Raw genomic sequence first — 25,383 nt, 5'->3', positions numbered from 1 at the left:
TGGGATGACTGTGGACTTTCCCCCACTTGGAGGAAGGGTCCTTCCTGGCCTGTTGGCCACATCTTTCCTGGCTCTCCCAGGAGTCGTCACGTCACCAGCTGCCTGTTTCCTAATTTTAGGATCCGACTGTGAGGAGGAGGAAGGCTTTGCTGAGTTGCCCAGCAACAAAAACCATAATAAGTAAGAAGCAGGCGACAGAAAAGCTAAATAAGACTTGTTCAAAGTTAAAAGAAATTCACCTTAGACGCCTGCTTGGCATGCGACTCTTCCACAGATCGCTTGCCCAGAAGGGAGCGGTAGTAGGCGGCAGGCTTCTTGGTGGCCGGAAATCTTTCCATTGCTTTGTCTGCAAAAAGATTTCAAATTGGTTAGATAAGATGTACAAAAAACAGCTAAGTCTAACAAAAATTGTAAAAACATTCGGCCAACTACCTCTCGGCTTCTCAATACTAAGACCGCAGGCGACCAAATAGTCCCCGTAAAAAAGCCATTCATGACGAGGAATGTAACTTTGGGGGATGAATTCTCTCGCCTCTGTTTCGGCATTCGCCTGAATGTCCACTTAGAAGAGACCCTGGTCAAGGATCTCCTCTTTTGCCTTTCTTGGAACAGGCGGCTTTTCAGTGGCGCCTGTTAGGAGAGGTGGATTGCGGTTCCACCTGTTGTACTTCTTATTTCTCACTTTGTCAGGGCAGGAGACTATATAAAATTTGTTTCTCTAGTCTTTCCACTTGTTCTCCTTCCCTATTGTCATCATATAGCCCTTGTGGTTAGACAAAGTGTACCAGTCGGCACCACTTGTTTCTGGGGTTTTGCTGAGATAGTGCATATAGGCGAAAGCCTCAAAGCTTGGATCCACACTCATCATCTCACAGCCGGCAACATACCCCAGAATGTTAAACCAAGAATTAGGGGCAAGTTGCCAGACACCCAGCTGGTATTCGTCCAAAATCCGCTCTATGGTCGGATGTAAGGGAAATCGAACACCAGCCTTAATGGCCGCCTCATAACACCAAAGCATTCGTCCCCGTAGCTGGCCCCTTCTGGCAAGACTACGGTGTCCTCGGCATCCGGCACCTAAAGGATGTAACCATGACCCATAATATGGTTGTCCTTAAAGCTACTTATTGTCTCAAACATGGTCTTCCGCCTGCCTGCGGGAACATGACAGTAATAGGCGGCATACATATTTCGCCGACTAGCAGCCGGCTTAGCCCAACCGTCTCCCTTCTCCATAGCATGGGACTCTCTCGGTGTTTCCAGCCGAGAGCGCAACTCCTTAGAGGCGTCAGACGGCCTGCCTAAGGTGCTTGTTTCAAGTTCACTGTCAGAGCAGTAGGACCTATGGTCCGCCTGAAGGGCTTGATCAATAGAGCCCGGAATGTCATTTTGAACTTCCTCCCCTGATTCTTCTAAAATGGAATCATTGGGGGTGCTTGGGGCGCCAAGCGACACGTCAGATAACTCACTGACAGACGCATAAAAGGAGGAGCCATCCGAGTTCGTCACCCTTGTAGTTCGTTGAATTCTGGCCATGGTGTCCTGCACAGACACATAGATACACTACTACATTTTTGATCTATTGCAACCCCTAAATCCGTTGCATTAGGCATCAAAATCCGTGGCATTAGGCCTAATGCAACGGCCATGTACCGTGGCATCTGCTGGCGTTGCAGTAGGTCTAATGCAACGGCTTATGACACCTAATGCCATGGCACCACTGATCCGTGGCAATAGACCAATACCTGTTGCAACGGCATAACTTATCCGTGGCAATAGAGTACTGACTAATAATTATGATGAAATTGAATCTATTGCAACGGCATAACTTATCCGTGGCAATAGAGTACTGACTAATAATTATGATGAAATTGAACCTATTGCAACGGATGAAGCTAATTAATACAATGGTAGGAGTACGTATCTACTGCAACGGATTGATCATTGGGTTTTTTTTTGTTGGGATGGAATGGTAATATAATATTAATTAGTCGGTACAAATCTAAATATACTAACATAAACAAATTAAAGTATCATTTATATATAATAATTATAATGCAAAATACGTACATTACAAAATATTACTTGCCTATTTTTGATATAACATACCGTACTAATAATAAATAAAAGTTAGATAATTAATTTGATCGTACAAAATACAAATTGTCAACATATATATAAGCCGAAATATCCAAATCTTCACAAAGCCGGAACTTGAATAAGAGTCGCCAACATATATGCACCATTTGTTAGATGGCTAGTCACTATACTTCGTACAATCTTGTAGTAACCTTGTGCATATCTTGTCAAGAACATATGCAGTTAAAATCTTTATTTCCAATTTCTTCCTGCAAGTAAGCTGGAATTCTGGTTATAAATAACATGGACAAAACACAGTATGAAAGCATCAATTAGCCTACCCAAGCGACTTAACTGAAGGAGAGTCAAGCCTCATACAAATTTCATTTGATATCTGATTAATAGTAGAGAAAGTAAACTGAATTCATTGTGTATGGTAGGTTTAACATTCAAAGATACTAAATATAGCAGATCACGCTAAGGACAATATATACTACGTGTTATTCTGCCCCTCTAGGTGCAAGGGTGGGGATTAAGTAAATCATCAGGATGCTGAACCCCAAAGAAAAAAAAGAAAATAAGAGCAGTATTAATAATGACACAGGTTAATAAGTTTTTCACAAAGACATTTCCACTATGAAAATTAGGTTAACGCCACTTCAGCAACAATTATAGGTAATGCAACAATAAGTTTAGTTAATTGTATCACAAAACAATAGTATGGTTTTGAAGTCAATTATGTTTTATGATCATGTTGTATGCATATAGATTATTTTATGTACTAAAGCATAACAAAGCTCAGAAGAGGATATTTCTAGGTAATGCAACAATAAGTTACTATACAAAAACATAACATAGCTCACACGAGGATAAAGGCCTCAAAAAACCAGACATGAGGTTTTAGGAAAACCTTACGGTCAATTCTCAAACGCTCCAATGTTAAGTTGTCTATCTGTGGTAGACTTCGATCAGCCTAAAGTTTAAGATACTAAGATATATGAGCATAAATATAATGAGTTTAGTTACATCTTATATGAGCATAAAGAAGTGTTTTAATGTACACTGACCTTTAGCTTGTATGCCTTACGCTCAACCAAAAAGACCTTATTGATCCCATAAAAATCAGCTAATATTTGGGTTAAGTAACCCATGCCAGCTCCAAACTCAACAACAACAGAGAGATCAGATTGACAGTATTGCTCAGACAAAACCCCAAAATCCTCCAAGTTGCCAAGAATCGATGCCTGTTGGCGGACATGCTTCTCTTGGTATGGAAATTTCCTTAAAGCACAAACAAATTAAGTGTACCAATCAAACAAACAGCATTTATCAATGCATACAAAAATAAATTCGATTCAGTGAAACACGAAAAAAGAAGACAGAGAAGAACATACCTGTCATTCTGTCTCTTAATCCAAACATCACAGGCATGAGGTATCCTATAAGAAAGCTCTATATCCTTATAAATTAAAGTATGAAGAGAGCGGATCTTGGAGAGTAAGTAAGAAAATTGAGGAATACTCAAATTATAAACCCAATTTCGCTTCATCTCAGAAGTAAATTCAGCATCTTCATACAAATTAGGGTGAAGAAAATTATACGCTGCCCATTCACTCAGAGGGGTGATATTTTTTATTTTTCATTGTATAACCAGCGGCTTCTTACCTGAATACACAAGAAGAAGAGAAACAAAACGAATTGAATCCAATAACAAGTCGAAAACAAATTATTTTAAATTGAAACTTACTGGATTCTGTTTTTCATAAATTACATAAACCCTAGAATTTTGTTTTTCATAAATTACATAAACCAAAATTATTAAACAAGTAAAGAGAATAACATATAAATTATTAAACAAGTAAACAGAATAACATACAAATTCTCAGTATAATCAGAACATTACTTTTCGGCAATTAAAAGAGCATACTAAACCCGAATGTATATAGCAGATCACGCTAAGGACAGTATATACCTGCGGAAATCTGAGTAGAACGAGCACCAAGTTATATAGCACAACAACACCTGCAAGCAACACAAAATTCTGCTCAACTCACTATAACAGGCAGTAAAGAAACTCATTCATAAACAATACATCATCGCACAAGCCAACATTTCCTCTATATTATGCTCCTAAAGTATGTACCATTCAATGATCCAATTAATACAAACCAAACAAAACCCGTCACTTTAAGATCTATAAATCGGGAACCAAACCAAAATGATGCCTCCACTAATATAATTTTCCCCCCTAAGACACGATTTTTCACACAGCAACAAACAAATTCAAAGTTCACTTTTTAACCAAGAACATTCATATTATTTTTTCTTTTCTTCAGCACAATGGCATATACTGAGAATTTTAAATCCAAAATGTACTCACCAATAGCTAATTATAAAAACTATAAATCTGAAAACCTAACAACAGTATGATAGGCAAGCTTATTTAAGCCTAAACTATAATCAAATAATCGATTAAGCTAATTTACACAGAAATGTATATAAGATCAGACATTTTAAATATTCTAATTATCTAAATTGCAATTCATTTGTTCCAGTTGAGTAATCAATGTAGGTAAAGATCATTTTCGTCACAGTGTTCTTTAAACCAAGCTCGTTTTTCCAGTAAAAGTCCAATAACAAAAACCAATTAGCATGAATAAGCAAAATAAAGCTCCAAGAACTCATTACCTGAACCACCTTGATCAGTGAAGATAACAACAGATAGCTCAACTCAAAAGAGAGTGGTCATATATATAGTAAGGGTAAACCGACCCTCTTAAAGCTAACTCCTTCCCTAGAAAAAGACAAGATGTGAAAAGGCCTTAAAAACTGGCCAAGCTTTTTCTACCCAAAATTGGGATTCTAAATCATATTTCCAACAGAGTAGTTTCCATCACCAACCATAAACAGTAAAAATCCAGCAAGCAACGACCTCAATTGACACAAAAGCAAAAGAAAAAGGACAGTAGGCACACACAAAAAAAAACAATCTTAATCCAAGCAGCACACACCCACCACAAATACAAGCAAAACTTGAGTTCCGCATCACCCAGTAAGGCCTTGCTAAACGCATACCCACCCAAAAACAATGAATGAAACAATTAGAAATCCTGAACGGTAAACTATTTATTATAGTTAAAAAAAAAAATCAAACTACACTTAGGTCAGCCTAAATTGCAAACACTCTCTGATTATTTAACAGCAATAACTAAACTATTAACCCAAAAACAATGCATGAAACAATTAGAAATACTCAACAGCAACCTAATTATAAATCAAAATAGATAATTACCAATTCAAATTACAATTAGCTCAGACTAAATTGCAAACACTCTCTGATTAATTAGCAACAATAACTAATCATAAGCAAAACCAGAATACCCCAATTAAGCTACAATTAGACCATAGCAAACTGCAACCACTAACTCAAATTGCTTACCTCTGCTTATCCGAGTTTATAGTTGCTGTCAATTGAAAACCCACACCTCGAAACGCCATTGGAGCTATCAATTAACGCAAAGGCGCCGCTGCGCAGTCGGAGGTGGCAGACTGAGAGAGGAATTCAGCAAAACTTGAAGAATCTTGCTCTAAATAATTTGAACCCCTCAAATTCTGCACAACTTGAAGAATCTAGCTCTAAATAATACTAAACCCCTCAAACTTTCTGCACAACCGAAGAATCTGGATTTTAGTTCACCCTTTTTATTACTAAAACAATCTCAAACAAGATATAGCTTTAACCAGAATGAAGAAGGTGAAAATCCATATCAAAGTATAATCATTCTTCTAGTATTTTAAGAGCCACCATCAAATAAACAATACAAATCAAGATAAACCATATTTGCGGAAACTGTTTGCCTTAAATAGAAAACTTAAGAGGCATTTGGGTAATTATGATTTGGTGTAGTAGTTCAATGAATATATAAAAGAGTAGTTAAAACAAAGAGTTCATATACCCTTATTTAGGGACTTCATTTCCATTCTGATAAGGCAGGCAACTTATGGGACAAAAGCTCTCCGGTCTAAACATAGAGGAGCTGCAATCTCTAGAAGAGCAACTAGAAATGAGTCTTTAAGGGGTTCGTATGAAAAAGGCAAGAAACTCGTTACTTGAGAGTCTAAGTAGCTAGTTAACTTCAGTTTCAGTATGAAAATTAGTTGTCTTAATTTACTGAACAATGCATCCTATTGTACTTACAACAGGGTACAACTTACACGAACAACCAGCACCCCGAAACACCTAGAGAAAAATTACGATGTACAGTACGAGTGCAACCACTTTTATGCAACGTAAACAAACACAGACTCAATAATACTAAACAGAGGCATCAACAAAAAGTACAGAACATCAGAACATCAGAACCAACGTAACTCTATATGCATGTTGCATTCTCCATTTCTTCTCATACGACAGCCATGACAAGTTAAAATACCAACTAGGCATAAAAACAGGAGGTATAATATCTTTTTCCAACATTCTGACACAAGCTCATACATGACAGTATATTGAACTATGTAAGACTAAGTGTTCTGATGAGCTCATGAACTTACAGAAAAAAAAACCATGAAATAGTCATCGATATGATATACTACTTGTTTAAGTAAGATTAGAAACCTCAACTAAAAAGCTGGGCCTAATATATACAGTACCTTTTGAGCATGCGGTTTACCAAGAGATTTTTTCTTGGCTCTACCTACCGTCCCAAAAGTTTGACAAGAATGCAAGATGTTCATATTAAGATGCCCAAATTCTTGGCATATTATTTTTATGACTTATTAGATTTACTTGACACTAGTTTGCATCCATGCACCTAAATTTACCTCTAATTTTCATCCCGCCCTAGCCTCATAGTTTTGCGGGGACCAATTCAACAAGTGTACTGAACCTTGTTGTATTTCTGAGCATGTTATTCTACATTTTCAATAGGCAAAGTAAGTTAGGCAGAAATGCTATAGTATGATACATCACTGTCCTAGTGAGCAACTTCCATAAATCCGGTTGACACACCAAAGCATGAGACATTGATATCGCTCAAGTGTCGTTGCCTTAATTCACATTGAAGAGAAAAATTAAGAACCTACTAAGACTACTATCAATCTATCATTGACTCTTCATTATCCAAATCAAAGGGTGAAAATTGAGGAATTACAGAAAGCCGAGGAAATCGGGTTTGGTTTTCAAGCAATTACGACCCTCTATTTCATTTTTTGTTTGAAAGAGGGAAGTGTTCAAAAGGAGAGCAGTGGAAGATCGGTAATCATAAGAGAATATGCATGCTGTGAAATAAAACATTCACCAAAAAGAAAGCCACAGAACTAGTACAGCCTAAAGCCAAACATACACTAAACAACTAAAGTTAAAAAGGATACTACGAAAAAAACTACAAGGTATTAGCCAAAAAGCAGAACCTGTAGGTTCCAGCATACCAACTGCTCATGCACCTGCTTCTGAAGACTCAATAGTGGGATGGTGGGATGCAATTAGCTCACAAACAATTCAATGATCTCGTCAGCCAATACATTTAGATCAATTGAATAGTAAAGAATAAAAAAAATTGAGCAGAATCAGAAAAATTGAAAACACAAAAATTTAAACAAAACGCAAGGAAACCATAAATAAGATTAAAAAAAATGTAGTACTACGGTAAGACTGTAGAACAGGAAGAGTATTAAGAAGATTGCTCACCTTAATCGTTCTCTTTCTCTCAATCAAACCAGCAAAAATGCAAAATTAATTTAACAAAATTGATGACATCAGAATTATTGAAGCAATTACTTACGAAAACCCTAATTAAACAAATAGTAGCTTAATTTTTGAGAAATTATAGCATTTAACAACTAAATAGAGCCATTTTCAACAAATTATACTAGAATAAATTTAATTGTTTCAAAATACATACCAGTAACTTGAGATTAATTGAGTGCAGCGAGAGAGGACTGGGTTTGAAGGTTAGAGATGTAGGATTCGGAGTCGAAAGGAGGGAGAAAGAGGTTGTTCTTGAAACATAAAGGGGTTAAATCGTAGATTGGGTCGCCGAAGAGGTTGGTATATGAGCGCGGTGGTGGTGCAGGCGGTGGTTGCGCCATTGTTGGTAGTTTTGAGGTCCGGGTTTTAAATCAGATGCAACAACTACAACAAAAACGTACTCCTTCTCATCTACTGTGAAAATGGTCCTCTATAATCAATTAAGGTGAGAATGGGGAAAATTGGAGAAAAGGGGGAAAATGGTACTGTACTTGAGAATTGTGAATAGAGGGAAGCAAATTAAAGAGAAGTATTGTTCAAATATTAGGTGAAAAAAATAGAGGGAAGAAATGCGCGCTTCTAAATTTTTCATAATACAACACATACCGTTGCAATAGCTCTCATTTTTTTTTTTAAATAGTTAGGCTATTGCAACGGCTCTTTTAAAGCCGTGGCAATAGCTCTACCTCTAAGAACATTAGTGTTAAATCCGTGGCAATAGCCTACTCTATTGCAACGGCAATTGAAATACCGTTGCATTAGCCTTTATTAGGCCGTTACATTTGGTAAAAAAATGTAGTAGTGATAGTCGGACTTAGAGAAGTTCGCAAAGGGTGGTCCAGCAAGGGGCAGTCGACACTTCTAGTTCTAAATTCAGCCGTCCCTGGTGACCGGCTGATCACTAGGCCGTGCCGTGTGCTTTTGGGATACCATTTTCAAAAAGGAAAACAAAAAAGAAAAAGTAGCACAGAATACAGGCGGCTACCTTTGATTTGAAAGGTTGAAGGTGCTTGAAAAGTCTAGCGACTGTAGGAATAGGTGGTCGGAAAGCAAGCGGCAATCGTTCCCCCAGAAAATGACAAGGTCTACGTCCGGTCTCTTTCTGAATTTTTTAGGAAATATTCAAATAATGATTGGGATATGCCCTTTTTATAGGGGGGTAATTTCAAGGGTCACCTTGAAAAAAAAACGGTAAAAACCGTTGACCAATTGGCAGGTGACACCTGTCACAGGCGCCACGTGGCAAGCCACGTCACCCTTGTGAGGGGCAAATGATTAGGGGATTTATCTCTGCCACGTGGACCAATGAAACCCTGCCACGTGTCATCCACGTGGACCAACTAGAGTCTGCCACGTGTCACTCGGTGATGAGTCCCAAGTTGACCAATCAGAGCACGACATGTGGCAGACAGAGTGCCAACTTGGGCAAGCATCCTTCCAAGGCCCATACGCCAAGAAAGCCCAGTCAAGCCTAGGTTTTCCGTAAAACCAGGACTTGCTCACATCGTGAGACCCTATAAAAGGGAGATGTTCCCCCTTGGGGAACGCGATTGAGAAATTATTAAACACACGTGTACATTAATTACTGAGCAAAAACTCCAGCTTTAATTGCACTTCTTGAGAGCTAAGGCTCGGATTTCGAGGCTGTCTAAGATAGCCGGATGATCACTCCTCTCCTAAGAGGAGCCTGATCCCCTTTTACATTCCGCACTTTTTACATCCGAACACGTTCTAACTTGATCGTCGGAGGCGGAGCTCCCTCCCCCCGGAGTCTCCGTTGTTTTGTAGGTACATGCGTCCAGAGTTCAGTCTTGGTGTTGTAACTCTCCCATAGGACACATAAAAAAGCCCGTACCCAAGCATCCAACTGTTTTTTCACTTCGGCGGCTGCCGCCTGGCTTCCTTCTTCACCATGGTTCCTCTTCTTTTGCCTAATCGGCTTCTTTTTTGGATCCACGGCAAGTTTGTGGACGGCTAGATCCGGGCTGATACCTGGCATCTTGTCCACTTCAAAGGCAAAGATGTCTTTGAACTCTTTCAATAGGTTGTGCAGGTCTGCACCCAATTTAGCAAAAGCAGCTGTCCCCACCTTAACAGTTCGCTCCGGACGTGTATCATCCAGAATAATATCAATGTGCTCACCAGTCGGCTGGGGACGGAGTTCATCCAGCCGTTCTCCGGTCAGTGATTGCTATTGCTTTTCTTTTTTCACGGCCACCAACTGGTCGGCCTTTCTCTTTTTGCCGCCTGGTATGGGAGCAGGCGCGGCTTCCTTGACTTTGTCAAGGTCTATAGTTTCTCCACTGGGGCCGGATGCGACCACAGTGGGTTAGACGTCAGAGAGATAGCACTCCCTAGCCGTCTTTTGGTCTCCCCGTAGGGAGCCGGCTGTTCCATCATCCCTTTCAAACTTGAGAAGCATAAGGGTTTGTGCTTTTGTCTACCAAGAGATGAAGATGATTGTGCCTTTTTATGGAATCTTCCCATATCCCTTAAGTTAAACCTCGTAGCTTGCGCCCTAAAAGTCCGGGATTTCAAATAGACTAGGGAACTCTGTTCATTAGTCATTATGCTTAATGCTAACAATACTAAAACCCATTACTAGAGAGCTTTAGCCAAAATCAAGCTTTATCAGCTCGAAGAGGCCCATGAAGATCTTGGGAAAGCAACCAAGAATGAGCCTAAAAATCAGGACATCCTTCACGAGATGGAGAAGGTGGAGGGGTTGAGAAGACAAGCTAGCAAGATCAAGGGAAAGAGGGATACTGAGGAATCCGAATTACCACTAGTAGAAAAAAGCAATTAGGAAGCCCTAAATGGGAAGCGGTTATTGAATTCCGCTTCCAAAAACCCACCCAAAAAAAAAGTAAAACATACAAATGGGGAGCGGTTATGAGTGAATCGCTCCCAAATATTGTAATTGGAAGCGGTTTGAACATTGAATCGCTACCCATTCTCTTTAAAAAAAGAACCCTAACAATACTAATAGCTAACCGAGTAGCCGCCCACCCCCTTAGCCTCTTCTCCCTTCATTTCCCCTTTCTCTCTCCTCTTTCTTTCCTTTCTCTTTCGGTTCTCTCTCTCTCTCCTCTTTCATCTCTCTTGTTCTCCTTCTCTTTCCTTTTCCTCTTCGATCTCTTTCTCTCTTCTGTGTCCTTTTCTCTTTGTCTTGTCTTCTTTCTCACACCACCATTCTTTTCTCCCCTCTTCTTTCTCTTTGTTCTTTCTTTCTCACGAAATTGGTATTGTTTATAGAATTCGACCATGGAATTCTAGGGTTTTAATTTAAAAAATAAACTACAGGTTTTTCATGTCAAATTCGACCATGAAAACTCTGATCTAGAGTTTTCATGGTCAAATATTTGACCATTAAAACCCAAATTCAAGCTAATTTCGGGGTTTTGGTGGAATTCAAGGTATGTTCCCTTTTTTCTTTCTTTTATTTAGTTTGAGATTTTTTTTTTAATTTTATGGTGATGTGTGGTTGTATTGGTTTGGGTAGGGGTTTTGGTGAGGGTCGTGGTGGGTGAGGTGGGTTTTTTTTTGTTTGGTGGTCGTAAAAGGGAGCTGGTGGCTGAAGGCTGATGGTGCGCGTGGCTGAGGGTTGAGGGCTGGTGGTGCGCGTGGCTGGGGTCTATTGGTTGAACAAGAGCAGCAACAGCAACAATTTTTATTGAATTTATTGTTAATTTTTTTTTTTATTTTTTTATGAAAATGTAATATTACATCAAATGATTAATAGAAATAATGTTTAGACTTATGTTAATTGTTTGTATTTCAATTTAAGAAAAAAATAAAAAGAAAAAATTATTTTTTTACGCATAATGGGAAGCTGTTCAAACCGCTCCCCGTTTAAAGGGGCAATGGGATGCCCCCCAAGCCCAAGCGGTTCAAAACCACTCACCATTAGGGGGTTTGAACCGCTTCCCAATTGCTTTTTTCTACTAGTGTACCCCATATCATTTTCAACAAAAAGAAGAAGATTAACAACCCCTCTGTCAGTCTAGACCCTTTCGGGTTTCCTAGTAGCGATGCTTAGGGTGATATTACAGCCTTACCCACCATGGATGCTACTAATGAGATGATGGTAGAGAGCCTTATTACTACATCCTATGTCCTTACCCTTTCGAAAAAGGGGGACGATGATGCTACTAGCTCTCCGAACAACCAGGATTTTAGACATGATATGGATAAGGGACCGAGGAAATCACATATATTCCTCAATGGATCGAGAAATAATCAGTCCCTTAAGATTTCCGATTTATCTTATTCAAATCTCAGACAAGGGAAAACCTTGAGTTTCTTTAAGCATTCTGTTGTATCATGGATGACTGTACGACTGAAGGAAAAGACCACCTATAATGGGCATCCTGAACCTCATAAGGAAAAGGAAAAGACCAACTAGGATGGTTGGATCCTCAAGAGAGGTGTCGTAACAGAAAGGGCCAAAGGAAAAAGGCCAAGCGACCCCTGGATGCTGCCGAGGTCAGCCAAATTGTCGGATCGCCCAAGCCTAACACTGCTGTTGTTGAGAAGTTGGATGATCATATACCTACTAGCCTAACTTCTAGCAGCAATGAGGGCTCGATTATTGAGGAGGGGATCGAGTTACCTGCAAGATATTTAACTACCACTGATATCGATGAAGTGGAATATGTAGGCTCTAACGACGAAGAGCCCATGATAGTTGAATACGACCAAGTGCATCTCTCTCCACCACTCTCTACCTTCAAGTTCTCTGCCATGTCAAGAAAATATGGAAGACCAATCAGATCAAGGGTGAAGAACAAGAAAGGTAAAAGGTATCCCCATTATTGTTTTTGCAGGATCAAGAAGCGCAAGGGAACAAGGTTGGAAGAGCTTAGGACTAGTTCTAGCGATGGATCTTCTCATCCCCCTTATTTGCATTGCTTAGCAGTTCATAGCATTTGTAACCCCAATCCCCCTTTAGTTCTTGTATTAGTTTGGTTAAGAGGTTTAAATTTTCTCGTTGTAGTGTCGAGTCAGTTGGGAGCTATCCTCCCTTTGAACCGTTGTCCAAAAAAAAAAAAAAATTAAGAGATATATTAGCATATTTATTAGGGAGTTACTTTGAATTTGTGTAGGCTTTGGAAAAACTAAAAGAGATACGTAGTAAATAAATTTGTAGATTATTCAATGAATTTAATTATAAAAAATTATCCGGACTGAAAATAAAGGGAATGATGTGTTTAATTTATTTTGGGAACTGTTGAGAATTAAGGAATATTGAGTGCTTAGTTTTAGATTTTTTTTAATTAAAATAATTTGGGCCCGTTTGAATAGTTAATGCCTACACCCTCCAGTAGGTAGGGTTACCTACAACCCCCGCCCCCCTCTTACAATCTTACCCATTTTCCAATTTAAGTAATTTTTGTGTATAAAAAAAAAAATTATATCCATCACCATTGTTATCTGCTAAAAAGCTTTCATTTCTCTCTCTAAAAAATTTTATTTTTTCTTTCCTAAAACTCATACACTTTTTTTTTCCTCTCTCCAAAAACTTTCAACCTCCATTTTCTCTCTTTAAAAATCTTTATATTTTCCCTCATAGGAGTTTTCTTATCATCTATTTATGTCACCCCTTGCAGGAGCTTTATCGTCGACGCAAATTCATTGATGATGAGATTCTAATTTCTCTCTCCTTTACCATTTCGATGATTTTATATAACTGTTAATTGACGATTTTATTTACCCTAATTTTTTCCCCAATTTGATAATCAAATCATAGTGAAGAAAATCTCAAAATATTGGTTGAATAATAAAATGTATAAAAGTTTACTATACTCTAGTATTTTCCAATAGATCTAAAAAATGTTAGTAGGATTTGTGATATATATATATATTTTTTTTAATTTGTTTGTTGTGGATAGACTTTGGAATTTTCTAGTTTTGTGTTGAATTTATTATGAAATGTTATTAGATTATACTGTATCATTGATGGACAAAAAAAGTTAAAAACAATGCATGTACATTAATTAGATGTAATTTTCTGAATTAATTAAGCTATTTCGTATTACTAAGAATTTTCCTTTTTAAGAAGATAATCATTCTTATTTTGATGAATGTCATTCTCGTTTTGATAGATTTTCATTCTCGTTTTAATAGATTAATTATTTTAAATGTGCCTTGTGAGATAATGTGATGTTTGATTATTTTATATAAATATAAGATAAATTATTTTATGAAATCAAATGTTCCTTGTGAGATAATATGATTTTTAATTATTTAAAAATAAATTGATGTTCATTTGTTATGGATGACATTAAATATAATATATATAAATAAAGTAGCCATTTTTCGAGAGCATTCAGCGTGCCACACAAGCAAAGTTATTATTCTTACCAATTAAATTTTAGATTTGTATTTTATTTTAGAATTAAAAAATTCACTTGCCACCTAAGAAAAAATGGCGAATGAGATTTAAGAATTTTTCCAATGTAGGTAAAAACAACAAATAGTGATTTTTTTAGGATTTTAATTATTTAAGAAAACTAAAAATTATCTTTTTTTTTTTTTACAAAACTAAGAATTATCTTTAGATATTAGGGTTTAAATTATTTTTACAAAATAAAATAAAATAAAATAAAATAAAGATGTATGATTTTATAAAAAATTATTAAAATTGTTATCTTACAAAAAGAAAAAAAGAAAAAAAAAACAAATTAAAAATTGTCATGAATACAAATTTAAATTGAAAAATAATAAAGATAATAATTGTTATTAGGAATATCTAAATGATGTAAACTATGATTTACAAGAAAATCAATATTAAAAAAACATAATAACCCTTATATTTGATCTATGATAATTGTTATCATTAATATCTAAAGTACTTAAAAATAGTATATTTTTTTAAAAGTCACAATTAAAAATAAAACATAATCTTGTTAATAAAAATTGTTAAAAAAAAAAGAGATTAGATTAAAAAAGAATGATAAAATTTATGTTGAAAAGATATGATTTAACATCATAAATAAGCCAAGTCTTTTTTATCTTATTATGGGGCAGTAATAATTTAATTAACATGCACCACCAATTAACCACACAATATTTCGTACGTAGGATATCATATTGTTATAGTAGGAATAATATTTATTGGATTCTATTCATAAGTTGGGGATAAAAGAAGTAGTTTACTACATCCAAGCTTCATATGGCTCTACAATACCTTGCTTGTGTTTTTTCCCATATTTTCCCATATGGTGAAGATAAAAAGAAAAGGTTGTTATCATATATCTGACACCACCAGCCACAACTTAGGTGTGAAATTTACAATAACCCGAGGGATGCAATGATAAATGGAGATACAACCATGGGCTGGAGTTGAAAAAAGAATTATCTTGTTGATACAACTGGGGGCTAAAGTCGAAAAAAGAAATATCTTGCTAGCATCATTCACGGGAGTCCCAAGATACATGTATAGTGTGTTTGAAGGTGGCAAATTGATTTCTTCTAATAACTAAAGGAAGTTTTTTTTATTAATTACAATAGCATGCAAGTGCTAACAAGTGATTTACATAAAATAAATTTAATAATTTATCTTTTCAAATGCATTCATAAAAAATTATTAATTGCTCTTTTTAGGTATAAAGATTTGTAAGATAAAGAAAAGCAAAAAAAAGAAAAAAAATAAAAAAAATCAACAAAAATATTAGATAAAAATTCGTGCATCTCACGGGCTTACATCTAATATATACTAATATGAAATATGCATATTTGAATTCTAATAATTGTTCATTTTCATATCTAAATATGATCATTTAAATGTTGGTGCGTGCATGTTCATCTAGATATTGATATATGCTTGTGTACATATTAATGAATATACACTTGGTAACTTGGCTATTGATACTCCTTCATTTTTCTAACCTAAAATATAATGTTCATTTGATTTTAATACATGTTCATTCTCATTTGGATTGTGGTCAATCACACATATTGACAACAGTTCATTTCAATATATGTTCATTCTCATATGGATATATGATCAATCACATGTTGATAATTGTTCATATGAATTTTGAATTTTAAAACAAGATCTATATTTAATTAGTATGAGTATATATGATACAACTAATTCAATAAATATGACATATATATAAGTAACAGAATACTAAAAACTATAAGTATGAAACTTCAAAAGTTTATTCTCATGTATATCATGTTCATCGATAATTATCTTTACGGTCATTTTCAAACTAATATATGTATATTTATACATTAAAAGATGTTCATTTGAATATTGTTTCGATCACATAAATTATTATACTCTAATTTTATGTTAATTTTCATTTAATAATTGGTTCATTTCAACAACACTAATCTTTGTTCATATCAAATAATTTGTATGGTTTTGTCTATTAGATAAAAGAATCGTGGATATAGTACGTGAATTATTACATACACCGCAAAATAGTAAGAAAAATTGATCGAAGTCGGCAAAAAGAAAGGAGATTAAGAAGACATGGGACTATCAAACAACATGAATCAATAACATGAACTTCAATTTTTTTGAATTTAGATTTAGAAGTTTATTATGTTTGATATTATTATGTGTGGAATTGTATTGTATATATTGATATCCATTTTTTTTTTTGTGATGTACGATTTCATTTTGATTTTATCAAAGAGGAAATGAATATTTTCTTTTTCCTTGAGTACTACTATAAATATATGTATAAATATATTTTATTTTTATTACTGGAATGAAAATGTTCATCAACAAGAAGTCATATGTTCATTACCAGAATAAAATATTTCAATTACATAACAGTTATAACAAAATGCAATAAAATGTTCATAACCAAAAAGACAAATGTTCATTGCCAAAACAAAATATGTTAAGTTACATATCACTTATAAAAAAAAAAACATTAAGCTCTAACAAATATATATTGTTTCAAGTTAAATTCTTATTTATTATTGTTTGCCAACCTCTTCGCTACATTAGTGTCAAAATAAGCTAACAACCTATCATACTTAGAAGAAATATGTTGACTACCACGTTGAACACTTTGAACATCTCTTGGAGCACTTGAAGGAACTTGAAAATTTCTTGGAACACTTGGAGGAAATTGAACCTTTCTTGACACACTTGAAGGAACTTGAACATTTCTTGGAGCACTTGAAGAAACTTGGCCTTTTCTTGGAGTAGTTGAAGGATGTTGATTAATATAATTAAAAATGATCAAATATAAAATATATATATATAAAAGTTATTATAAAGCCATAAATGATTAAAAATGATACAAATGGTACACAAAATATACCAATATGTTTCCAATGGTATTATATATGTTTCTAATGATACACAAATATACCATTGATTTACAGAAAATAGTTTTTCATAGTCAGGTTTTAAGTAAAATATTTAATATTAATAGTCAGGTTATACTAATTTAATAAAAATATTACAAACTCTATAAAAGATATGAAAGGAATGGTGTCCTTCCAACAAGTGTATTATTCCGATAGAGGGTTTAGAATTATTGGAAAGCTAATTTTTCAGTAAGGTCAAGTGATCAGAATGCCTAGGTGGAGGCCGCTTCCGATTAGTAATATTAATGTACAGTTAATATTACAGCTTAATCTTGACTGAACCCTTCGAGTCGAACCCAATCGAACAACCGATCCGAGACGACGAGTCAATCCGAAGGATTTGATGAGTCGTCAGAGTTTTACGAACAAAGACATTGGATATCGAGCTTAGAGCGTTCAGACCGAGCGACGCAAGTCGAGTCGAGTTTAGAATTCGACGAGACGCGAAATCAATCAAGTTACAAGTTCGAGTTAGGCCGTAGCCTCGCATTGGCCTATCCATGCGAGGGCTAGGCTATCTCGAGCTAGCATGTGCATCGCAATGCTAGTTGCAAGCCTAGCATGCTAGGCGTGCTAGGCCATGGCATGCTAGCTAGCCACCACAAGCATCGCAGCCTTGTGTGTGTGCTAGCATGCCATGCGCCCAGCCATCGCAAGGTTAGGCCTTGCTAGCATGCTAGGCATTGGCGCATAGCTAGCCCAGCAGCCATCGCAAGGCTAGGCCTTGCTAGCATGCTAGGCGCTGGCAGCCTCGCACAGCACCACGCACCAGCCAGCAGCGTGTTGGGTTGTGCATGTGTGTGCGTGTGCCTCGCATAACATCGCACAACACCACGCACCAGCCAGCAGCGTGATGGGCTGTGCGTGTGGGTGCGTGTGCTTCGCATAGCAGCGCCCAGCATTGACGCACCAAGCAGCTCGCAATGCCTCGCCTAGCAGCAGCGCCCAGCATGCGTGGCTCGCTAGCAGCACGCATGCACTAGCTGGCTACGCATGCGGGCTGGCTGTGCGTGTGTGTGCTAGCTGGCTGGCCAGGTTGCCCAACCTTGGTGCTAGGCGCCAGCTGGCAGCCTTGGCAGCCAAGGCAGGCTGCCAGCCATCCACTTGGATGGGGAGAGCCGGTTTGCTAGTGGGGATTAAGGGGTGTGAGCTTTGCCTTGGGGAGCAAGGCTATGGTCCCCCCCATGGAAATGGTCCTCACCTAATCTCTCATCCTCCTTGTGCCACTTGTAACTTATTGATTGAATTGCAATTTTATTTTTGTTTTAATTAAAATAAAATGGGAAAATTGCAAATCTCCCACATTGATTGAGAGTGGGAATTTAAGGTTCATTTCCCTATAAATACCAAGGTTTTGGGATTTGGGAAGGATACTTGAGTGGAACTAAAAAGGAATCTCCTTAGAAAAGTGAGAAAACCTTAAGTTCGTAAAACTATACTTTTTATCGGTCGGGTCCCGACTAACCTTCGGGAGTTGGATCGTTCGGGTCGGGTTCGTGGGTACGAGCCGTCGGAGACCTTCGCATTTGCGGGGTTCGAGTTTTGAAGTAAGGGCTCGGGATTCGAGCGAAGCACGCGCCAAGGGTAAGAATGTCTTTTATTTCTCTCTCTTAATTGTTGTTTAAGTAGTGATTGCGTGCTTAGTCGCTTTAATTAGTGTGCGGGTCTTGGGTGGGTTTCTCTTCCACGTAGAGTCGGACTCTACGAAACCCAACAGCGGTATCGGAGCCGTGCTCACTTTAGTTATTGTGACTAATAATTAATTAAGGTGATTTAAAATGGATTTAAATTTCTGGTTGTGCTTTCAAATTGGATTAGAAGATCGTTTTAATTAGTTTTAATCTCGTATTTTTTCTAATTTTGGCTGACGAACCCAGATTTTGACTCATAAATAGTGATTTTTGGGTGGAATCGATGTTTTAAATCGTTTCTGGTTCTTTTAGGGATGTCCAAAAGCCAAAATCCACCTATAAATATGTTTTTCGAGGGTTTTTTTGTTTTTGACGAAATTTTTTAAATCTTTTAACCTTGATTAATTATTGCATGTTGAAGGTAGATTAAATGTATGGTTGCATCCCTAATCTACTGCAATTATAAACCTCATTAAGTATGTTTTTGAAGTCATAATAGATGCTTAATTTGGTGTGTTCATTTTTCACATAAACTTGAATTTTTCACATTATTGCAAATAAATTGCTTTAAGTGTGAATGTTTATGGTGAACTTGCAATTTTGAAGCCCCTAAAATTTCAAAGATTCAATCTTTAATTGTTTATTTGGTTGGAACTTTGATTGCTAAATTCCATGTTGAACTAATTTTTGGATTTAATCATTTTTATGTTGATTAAAGTACTTAAAGTTCAAAACTTGTGATTGAATTTTGATTAATCTTCATATTGGAAGATGTAATTTTCCAATTTTACACAAGTTATTGTTGGGAAATTTTTCATTGGATGAAAGGGTTTATTTTTCCAACTCCTTTAATTTTGTCAAATTTCATTATTAATGTACATTTGATTAAATTAATTGTGAGTGTAGCCCTTCGATTTTTGTAGCACAAAGAAAGACCTAATATTGTTTTAAGAATGGTTCTTGAATAATTTAGGCTTGTGCACCATTAAAATTGAATTTAATTAAGTTGGACTTATTTTAATTTTATTTTTGGCCTAAATTGATTCTAAATTAAATTTAGAATTAATTTTATGTCACACGTATAATGGGATTAAAATCCCGAGAAAAAGCACGCAAATCGAGGCAAAACACCCAAGCGCCACCAAGGCTAGCCGGGCTGCTCACGCAGCCCACATATGGCTGCCTTAGGTGCGCACAAGGGTGCTCCACCTCACATTGATGTTGCTGCTGTGTGGTTGGGCTCGTGTATGTTATGTTATGTGCGTGGTGCGTGGCGGATGGCTGCTGGCCATGCTTGTGCATGTTGCTTGGCAGCGAGGCAGCAAGCCCCAGCAAGCCAGCCACTTGCCTGCTAGCGCCAGCATGCGTAGCATGCGCAGCAAGCTGCTGGTGCTAGCAAGAGTGGCATGCGTTACTAGGCATGCATGCCAGCACCTAGCACAGGCAGCCGCATCTCCCAAGTGCTGCTAGGAAACCATGGTGCGCATCCCACGTTTTTTGGGTGGGTCGATTTCTTGCTTGAATTGGGCTATCGGTTTTTGCAAAATTTTGCCATTTTAATTTTATTTAATTATTTTAACGAGGCTAGGCCTCGGTTTTTCCGGCCTTTGCAAAATTTTGATTTTGACAAATTTGGGTTAACCGGCTTAATTAATTGGATTAATTAAGTTGGATGCGGAATTTAGTGGGAGCTTCGTTAATTGCATGAACTAATTGCGTCTTAATCACATAAAATGTTAAACAACTTTGACTAGTTTTAATTAGGCGCGTTAATTAGATTAACCACCTAAGTTAGTTACTAGATCGCGCGCGTTATGCATTGTTACTTGTTTTTCATTGTAAAATGCATGGGCCATTCACATATATAGTGAATGGATGAATGGAAGATATATTATTTCACAGGTTTCGTAAAAATGGCAACTAGTGGGGCCCGATTAGGATAGTAAATATGGACTGCGATCTGTTATGTATTTTTTTAAATCTAAATACGGTATGTGTACCGTTGCGTATTTTTGTACCTTAATATTTAGATTAATCCTAGTCGTAGTAGCTAGTAATATTATTTTGGCAAAGATGTCTCAAGACGACGTTTCTATGAAGGCGAGCCAAGATGAAGACTCTTGAAGATTTGAAGATTTCAAGGGGTCATGCTAGTTGCCAAATACATCTTATTTCATGTTTTCTATATAGAATTGTTCTTATATATGTGAATGATATGTTAGGTGCATGTTTAGGATTTCAAATGTTGCGATGATTAATTGAGTTCACTTAAATCAACCAACATAGAAACCCTAGGTCCCTAAAATATTGAGCTAAAATATGCTATTCCAAGAACAACACTTACCAAACTAACGCGCGTATGTGATGGGCAACGCCAAAGCGAGGCATCACTAATTCCCTAGGAACGTAAGGTATACTAGGTATACAAGTTGTCTTGGTTAAGCTCAACGATATCGGTAAGGAGTCCTTAGATGTTGTGGCAATGGAGATAAAATGTCAAGGAAGCATTAGATGCGACGTTTTATCGAACCAAGAGTAGCTTGGAGCTATTAGCAATTGGATTGCTTACCCTAAAATATTAAGTGTTAAGACAAGCCAAAGCATGCTTAATCACTTTTTGATTTTTGGGATCTTGGAATCATTTTATTCTCGCCTAAAAAGGACAAATGTTAATGCGTGGATAAAATGCTCAATAAGATTGAAAATTTGCATGAATGCTTTAAATTTCAAACTTATTGGTTTATGAATGGTTTTTCATTTCAAATTCTTTCAATTGTACATGTCTGCAGGTAACTCAAACAACAACTTTATGTGCCCGGAACGCCCCGACAAGTTGGCTTTTAGCCTTAACTTGGTCAACTTCAAGGAATGGGAGGAGAAACTCAGGAAAACTCTTCGGAATTGTTCCTTAAAGTACACTCTTGATACTCCCATTCCAAGCTTCTTCTCTAAGGGAATCATGAGCGATGAGGCTCATGATAAATGGTCTTCCGATTGCAAGAAAGTCACACATCTAATGGCTAATTTCATCCCAGAAGATTGGAAGGAAAAGCTCTCCTTCTATTTTCCGGACATTTTCCTCAAATCATTGGAGGATGTTGTCAACATAAGAGTCACCAAGAGTGACAATGGCATCTATGATGGACTCGTGTTTGATTTGACTAGGTCACTCTCAAACATGAAGATAAAGCCATCGGATGTGGGTTGTCTTGCTAAGGAAAGGCGCCGGCTTTGGTCAAGGGTCTACAATACCAAATTGAGACCCGGCATGCCCCTCCGACCTCATGTGCTTGGAATGACTAGGCTCTTCAAACACTTGCTTTCTTCACTCCACTCGGGCTATGATGCACTTAGTGTGCATATAGCTGCGGGAAAGGAGACACACTCTTTAAAGGAGGTGGTGCAACTACTCAGCCGAGCCACCGCCTATGGAGTGACCGAGAGGCCCTTGAGAGCAAGGAAGAGGGAGTTCAAGAACAAGGCAAGGATGCGGTGCTTCTATTATGGTGGGCAAGGCCACTACAAGAGGGAATGTAAGCTCTTCCGAAAGGAGGAGGAGGAGAGGAATGTGGCATCTACCTCAGGTATCTTCATTAACACTTTTGTTTAAAGCTATTCATAGGTATTGGATACCATGTATAACTCACTTTATGTTTTCTTTTCGGGAACCAAGTGAGAGGGCATCACAAGTAAGAGGGTATTGGATACCATGTGCATCAACAAGCGGACGACAAAGATAGTCTTTTGATCGTGCTTGTAGGCACATTTATTTTGTCTATGACTTGTAATTAAACATTGGTTGTTTCTTATGCTTTTGAACATACTTTTGACCTATGGTGTTGGACACCAAGTTATTTTGATCACAAGACTTGATCAATGGTTGGTTTGTTAAAAATGTCTTGTTTATATGTTCTATAGAATTGCATATGTTTAGACAAATTAATGATACCGCCAAAAGGGCTAAGACCATGGAGTCGAATCAAACCTACTTATGGCATTGTCGTCTTGGCCACATTAACGTTAAACGCATCAAGAAACTTCTTTAAGAAGGTGTTCTTGACTCATTCGACTTGGAGTCGTTTGAAAATTGCGAAGGATGTCTATTAGGCAAGATGATAAAGCAGCCATTCTCTAAGTTGGGAGAAAGGGCAAGTGACTTATTAGGTCTAATACATACGGATGTATGTGGACCAATGAGTACACCCGCAAGGAAAGGTTATCGATATTTCATTACCTTCACCGACGAATACAGAAGATATGGTTATGTCTACCTTATGTCGAACAAATCTGAATCTTTTGAGAAATTCAAAGAATTTCAGAGTGAAGTTGAAAATCAACTTCGCAAGAAAATAAAAGCACTTCGATTAGATCGAGGTGGCAAGTATTTGAGCCATGAATTCGACGATCACTTGAAAGAAAACGGCTTTTCTTTCAGAGTTGACACCTCCCGGAACTCCACAATGGAACGGAGTATCCGAACGGAGGAATCAAACCTTGTTAGACATGGTTCGATCAATGATGGGTCTTAGTGAACTTCCTATCTCTTTCTGGGGACATGCACTTCTAACTGCGGCACTAACTCTAAACCGTGCTTTGTCAAAAGCTGTCAAAAAGACTCTATATGAATTATGGACGAAGAAACCTCCGGGGTTGTCTTTTCTTAAGATTTGGGGTTGCGAAGCATATGTCAAGAGATTAATTTCTGACAAACTTCACCCAAAATCAAACAAGTGTTTCTTTGTAGGATACCCAAAAGAAACCAAGGGGTATTACTTCTACAATAAATCCGAGAACAAAGTGTTTGTTGCTCGTGATGGTGTCTTTTTGGAAAAGGAACACCTTTTTAAAATGACAAGTGGGAGGAAAATCGACCTCGACGAAGTTCGAGAGGTCGAGCAACAAAGTCAACATGACAAAACTGAAAATCAAAGTTCTTTAGAAGTAGTTGTTGACATTGGTCAGAGTCAAAATGACAGTGCAAATGCTCAACCCATTACTCTCGTACGTCGCAACGGCCAAGATCTCAACCAGACAGATACCTTGGTATTGTCTTAACCGAAGATGAAGATATCCTAGTTATGGATGGAGATGAGCCAGCAACATACAAACAAGTTATGACAAGCCCCGACTCTGTTAAATGGCAAGAGGCCATGAAATCCGAGATGGACTCCATGTCTGAAAATCAAGTCTGGGACTTGGTTAATTTGCCCGAAGGTTATAAACCTATCGGTTGCAAATGGATTTTTAAATTGAAAACAGACAAAGATGGAAATGTATCTATATACAAAGTTAGACTGGTGGCAAAAGGTTACAGGAAAATTCACGGAGTTGATTATGATGAAACCTTTTCACCAGTTGCAATGCTTAAATCCGTCCAGATTATCCTAGCGATTGCTGTATATTACGATTATGAAATATGGCAAATGGATGTCAAAACCGCCTTCCTTAATGGGATTTTGGAAGATACTGTGTATATGACATAGCCGGAAGGTTTTGTTGATCCAAGCAATGCTGGGAAGGTATGCAAGCTTAAGAAGTCCATTTATGGACTAAAGCAGGCAAGCAAAAGTTGGAATCTGCGATTCGATGAAACCATTAGTAAGTTTGGCTTTATCAAGAATCCAATGAGCATTGTGTCTACAAGAAGGTCAGTGGGAGTGACATCGCATTCCTAGTCTTATATGTCGATGACATATTACTCATTGGAAACAGCACTAAACTGTTAGAGTCCGTAAAGGGCTGGCTGGGAAAGTGCTTTTCAATGAAGGACTTGGGAGAGGCACAATACATATTAGGCATCAAGATCTATAGGGATAGATCTAAGAGGATGATTGGATTGAGCCAAAGTACTTATATAGATAAGGTATTGGCACGATTCAACATGGAAGGGGCTAAGAGAGGGCACCTACCCAAGTCCCATGGCATAACTCTCAACAAGAAACAGTGTCCACAGACACCTGATGAGCGAGAGAGAATGAGTCAGATTCCATATGCTTCACTTATTGGATCGGTCATGTATGCCACGATATGTACTAGGCCAGATGTATCGTATGCCTTGAGTGCTACGAGCCGATACCAATCAGACCCAGGAGAGGCGCTAAAGTACCTGAAAAGGAACAAGGATAGATTCCTGGTCTATGGTGGCTGTAATGAGTTGGTTGTTGAATATTATACTGACGCGAGCTTCCAGACTGACAGAGACGACTCCAAGTCGCAGTCGGGGTACATATTCTACCTTGATGGAGGAGCGTTTAGTTGGAAGAGTGCTAAGCATAGCACCACTGCAGATTCTACAACTGAAGTCGAGTACTTGGCAGCTTTGGAAGCAGCTAAGGAGGCAGTTTGGATTCGTAAGTTCATTGGTGAACTTGGTGTTGTACCCTCAATCAAGGGTCCAATAGACATCTATTGTGATAATAATGGAGCTATTGCTCAGGCCAGGGAGCCAAGGGAACACCAGAAGGACAAACATGTCAAGCGGCGATTTCACATGATAAGGGAATGGAAATCCGAGGGTGAAATCAGAATTTGTAAGATTGGAATGGACGATAATGTAGCCGATCCTCTGACTAAACCTTTGTCTCAAGT

General features: G+C 37.5%; 1 protein-coding gene across 15 annotated transcripts; it reads right to left on the bottom strand.

Moving 5' to 3' along the window:
• Positions 1-1,949: 1,949 nt before the first annotated feature.
• On the bottom strand, positions 1,950-8,489 carry LOC110700157 (tRNA:m(4)X modification enzyme TRM13 homolog). Of its 15 annotated transcripts, none has more exons than XM_021877661.1 (7): positions 5,519-8,476; positions 4,768-4,873; positions 4,052-4,101; positions 3,474-3,744; positions 3,147-3,360; positions 2,990-3,052; positions 1,950-2,359 (listed from the first exon to the last, which is right to left on the bottom strand). In XM_021877661.1, the coding sequence occupies exons 4-7, from the start codon at positions 3,626-3,628 to the stop codon at positions 2,258-2,260; spliced, it is 534 nt and encodes a 177-aa protein (XP_021733353.1). In that variant the 5' UTR covers positions 3,629-3,744; positions 4,052-4,101; positions 4,768-4,873; positions 5,519-8,476; the 3' UTR covers positions 1,950-2,257. The 15 variants fall into 15 exon arrangements, 11 of the variants coding, with proteins under 11 accessions (XP_021733353.1, XP_021733354.1, XP_021733355.1 ...); XM_021877662.1 differs by having other exon boundaries at positions 4,768-5,743; positions 7,489-8,476; XM_021877663.1 differs by having other exon boundaries at positions 4,768-5,743; positions 7,980-8,476.
• Positions 8,490-25,383: the final 16,894 nt, after the last annotated feature.

The sequence above is a fragment of the Chenopodium quinoa genome, unplaced genomic scaffold, assembly GCF_001683475.1.
Source record: "Chenopodium quinoa cultivar QQ74 unplaced genomic scaffold, ASM168347v1, whole genome shotgun sequence".
NCBI classification, from domain to species: Eukaryota; Viridiplantae; Streptophyta; class Magnoliopsida; order Caryophyllales; family Amaranthaceae; genus Chenopodium; species Chenopodium quinoa.
This window is presented reverse-complemented; position numbering and strand designations above follow the sequence as displayed.

Excerpts from the sequence above, each read along its gene's own strand:
- LOC110700157 (XM_021877664.1), bottom strand. The coding sequence starts at position 3,628 with ATGAAGCGAAATTGGGTTTATAATTTGAGTATTCCTCAATTTTCTTAC. Across the intron at positions 3,361-3,473 it reads ATTAAGAGACAGAATGACAG|GAAATTTCCATACCAAGAGA; the intron begins GTATGTTCTTCT and ends TTGTGCTTTAAG. Across the intron at positions 2,360-2,989 it reads GTTTGAGAATTGACCGTAAG|CTTACTTGCAGGAAGAAATT; the intron begins GTTTTCCTAAAA and ends CCAGAATTCCAG.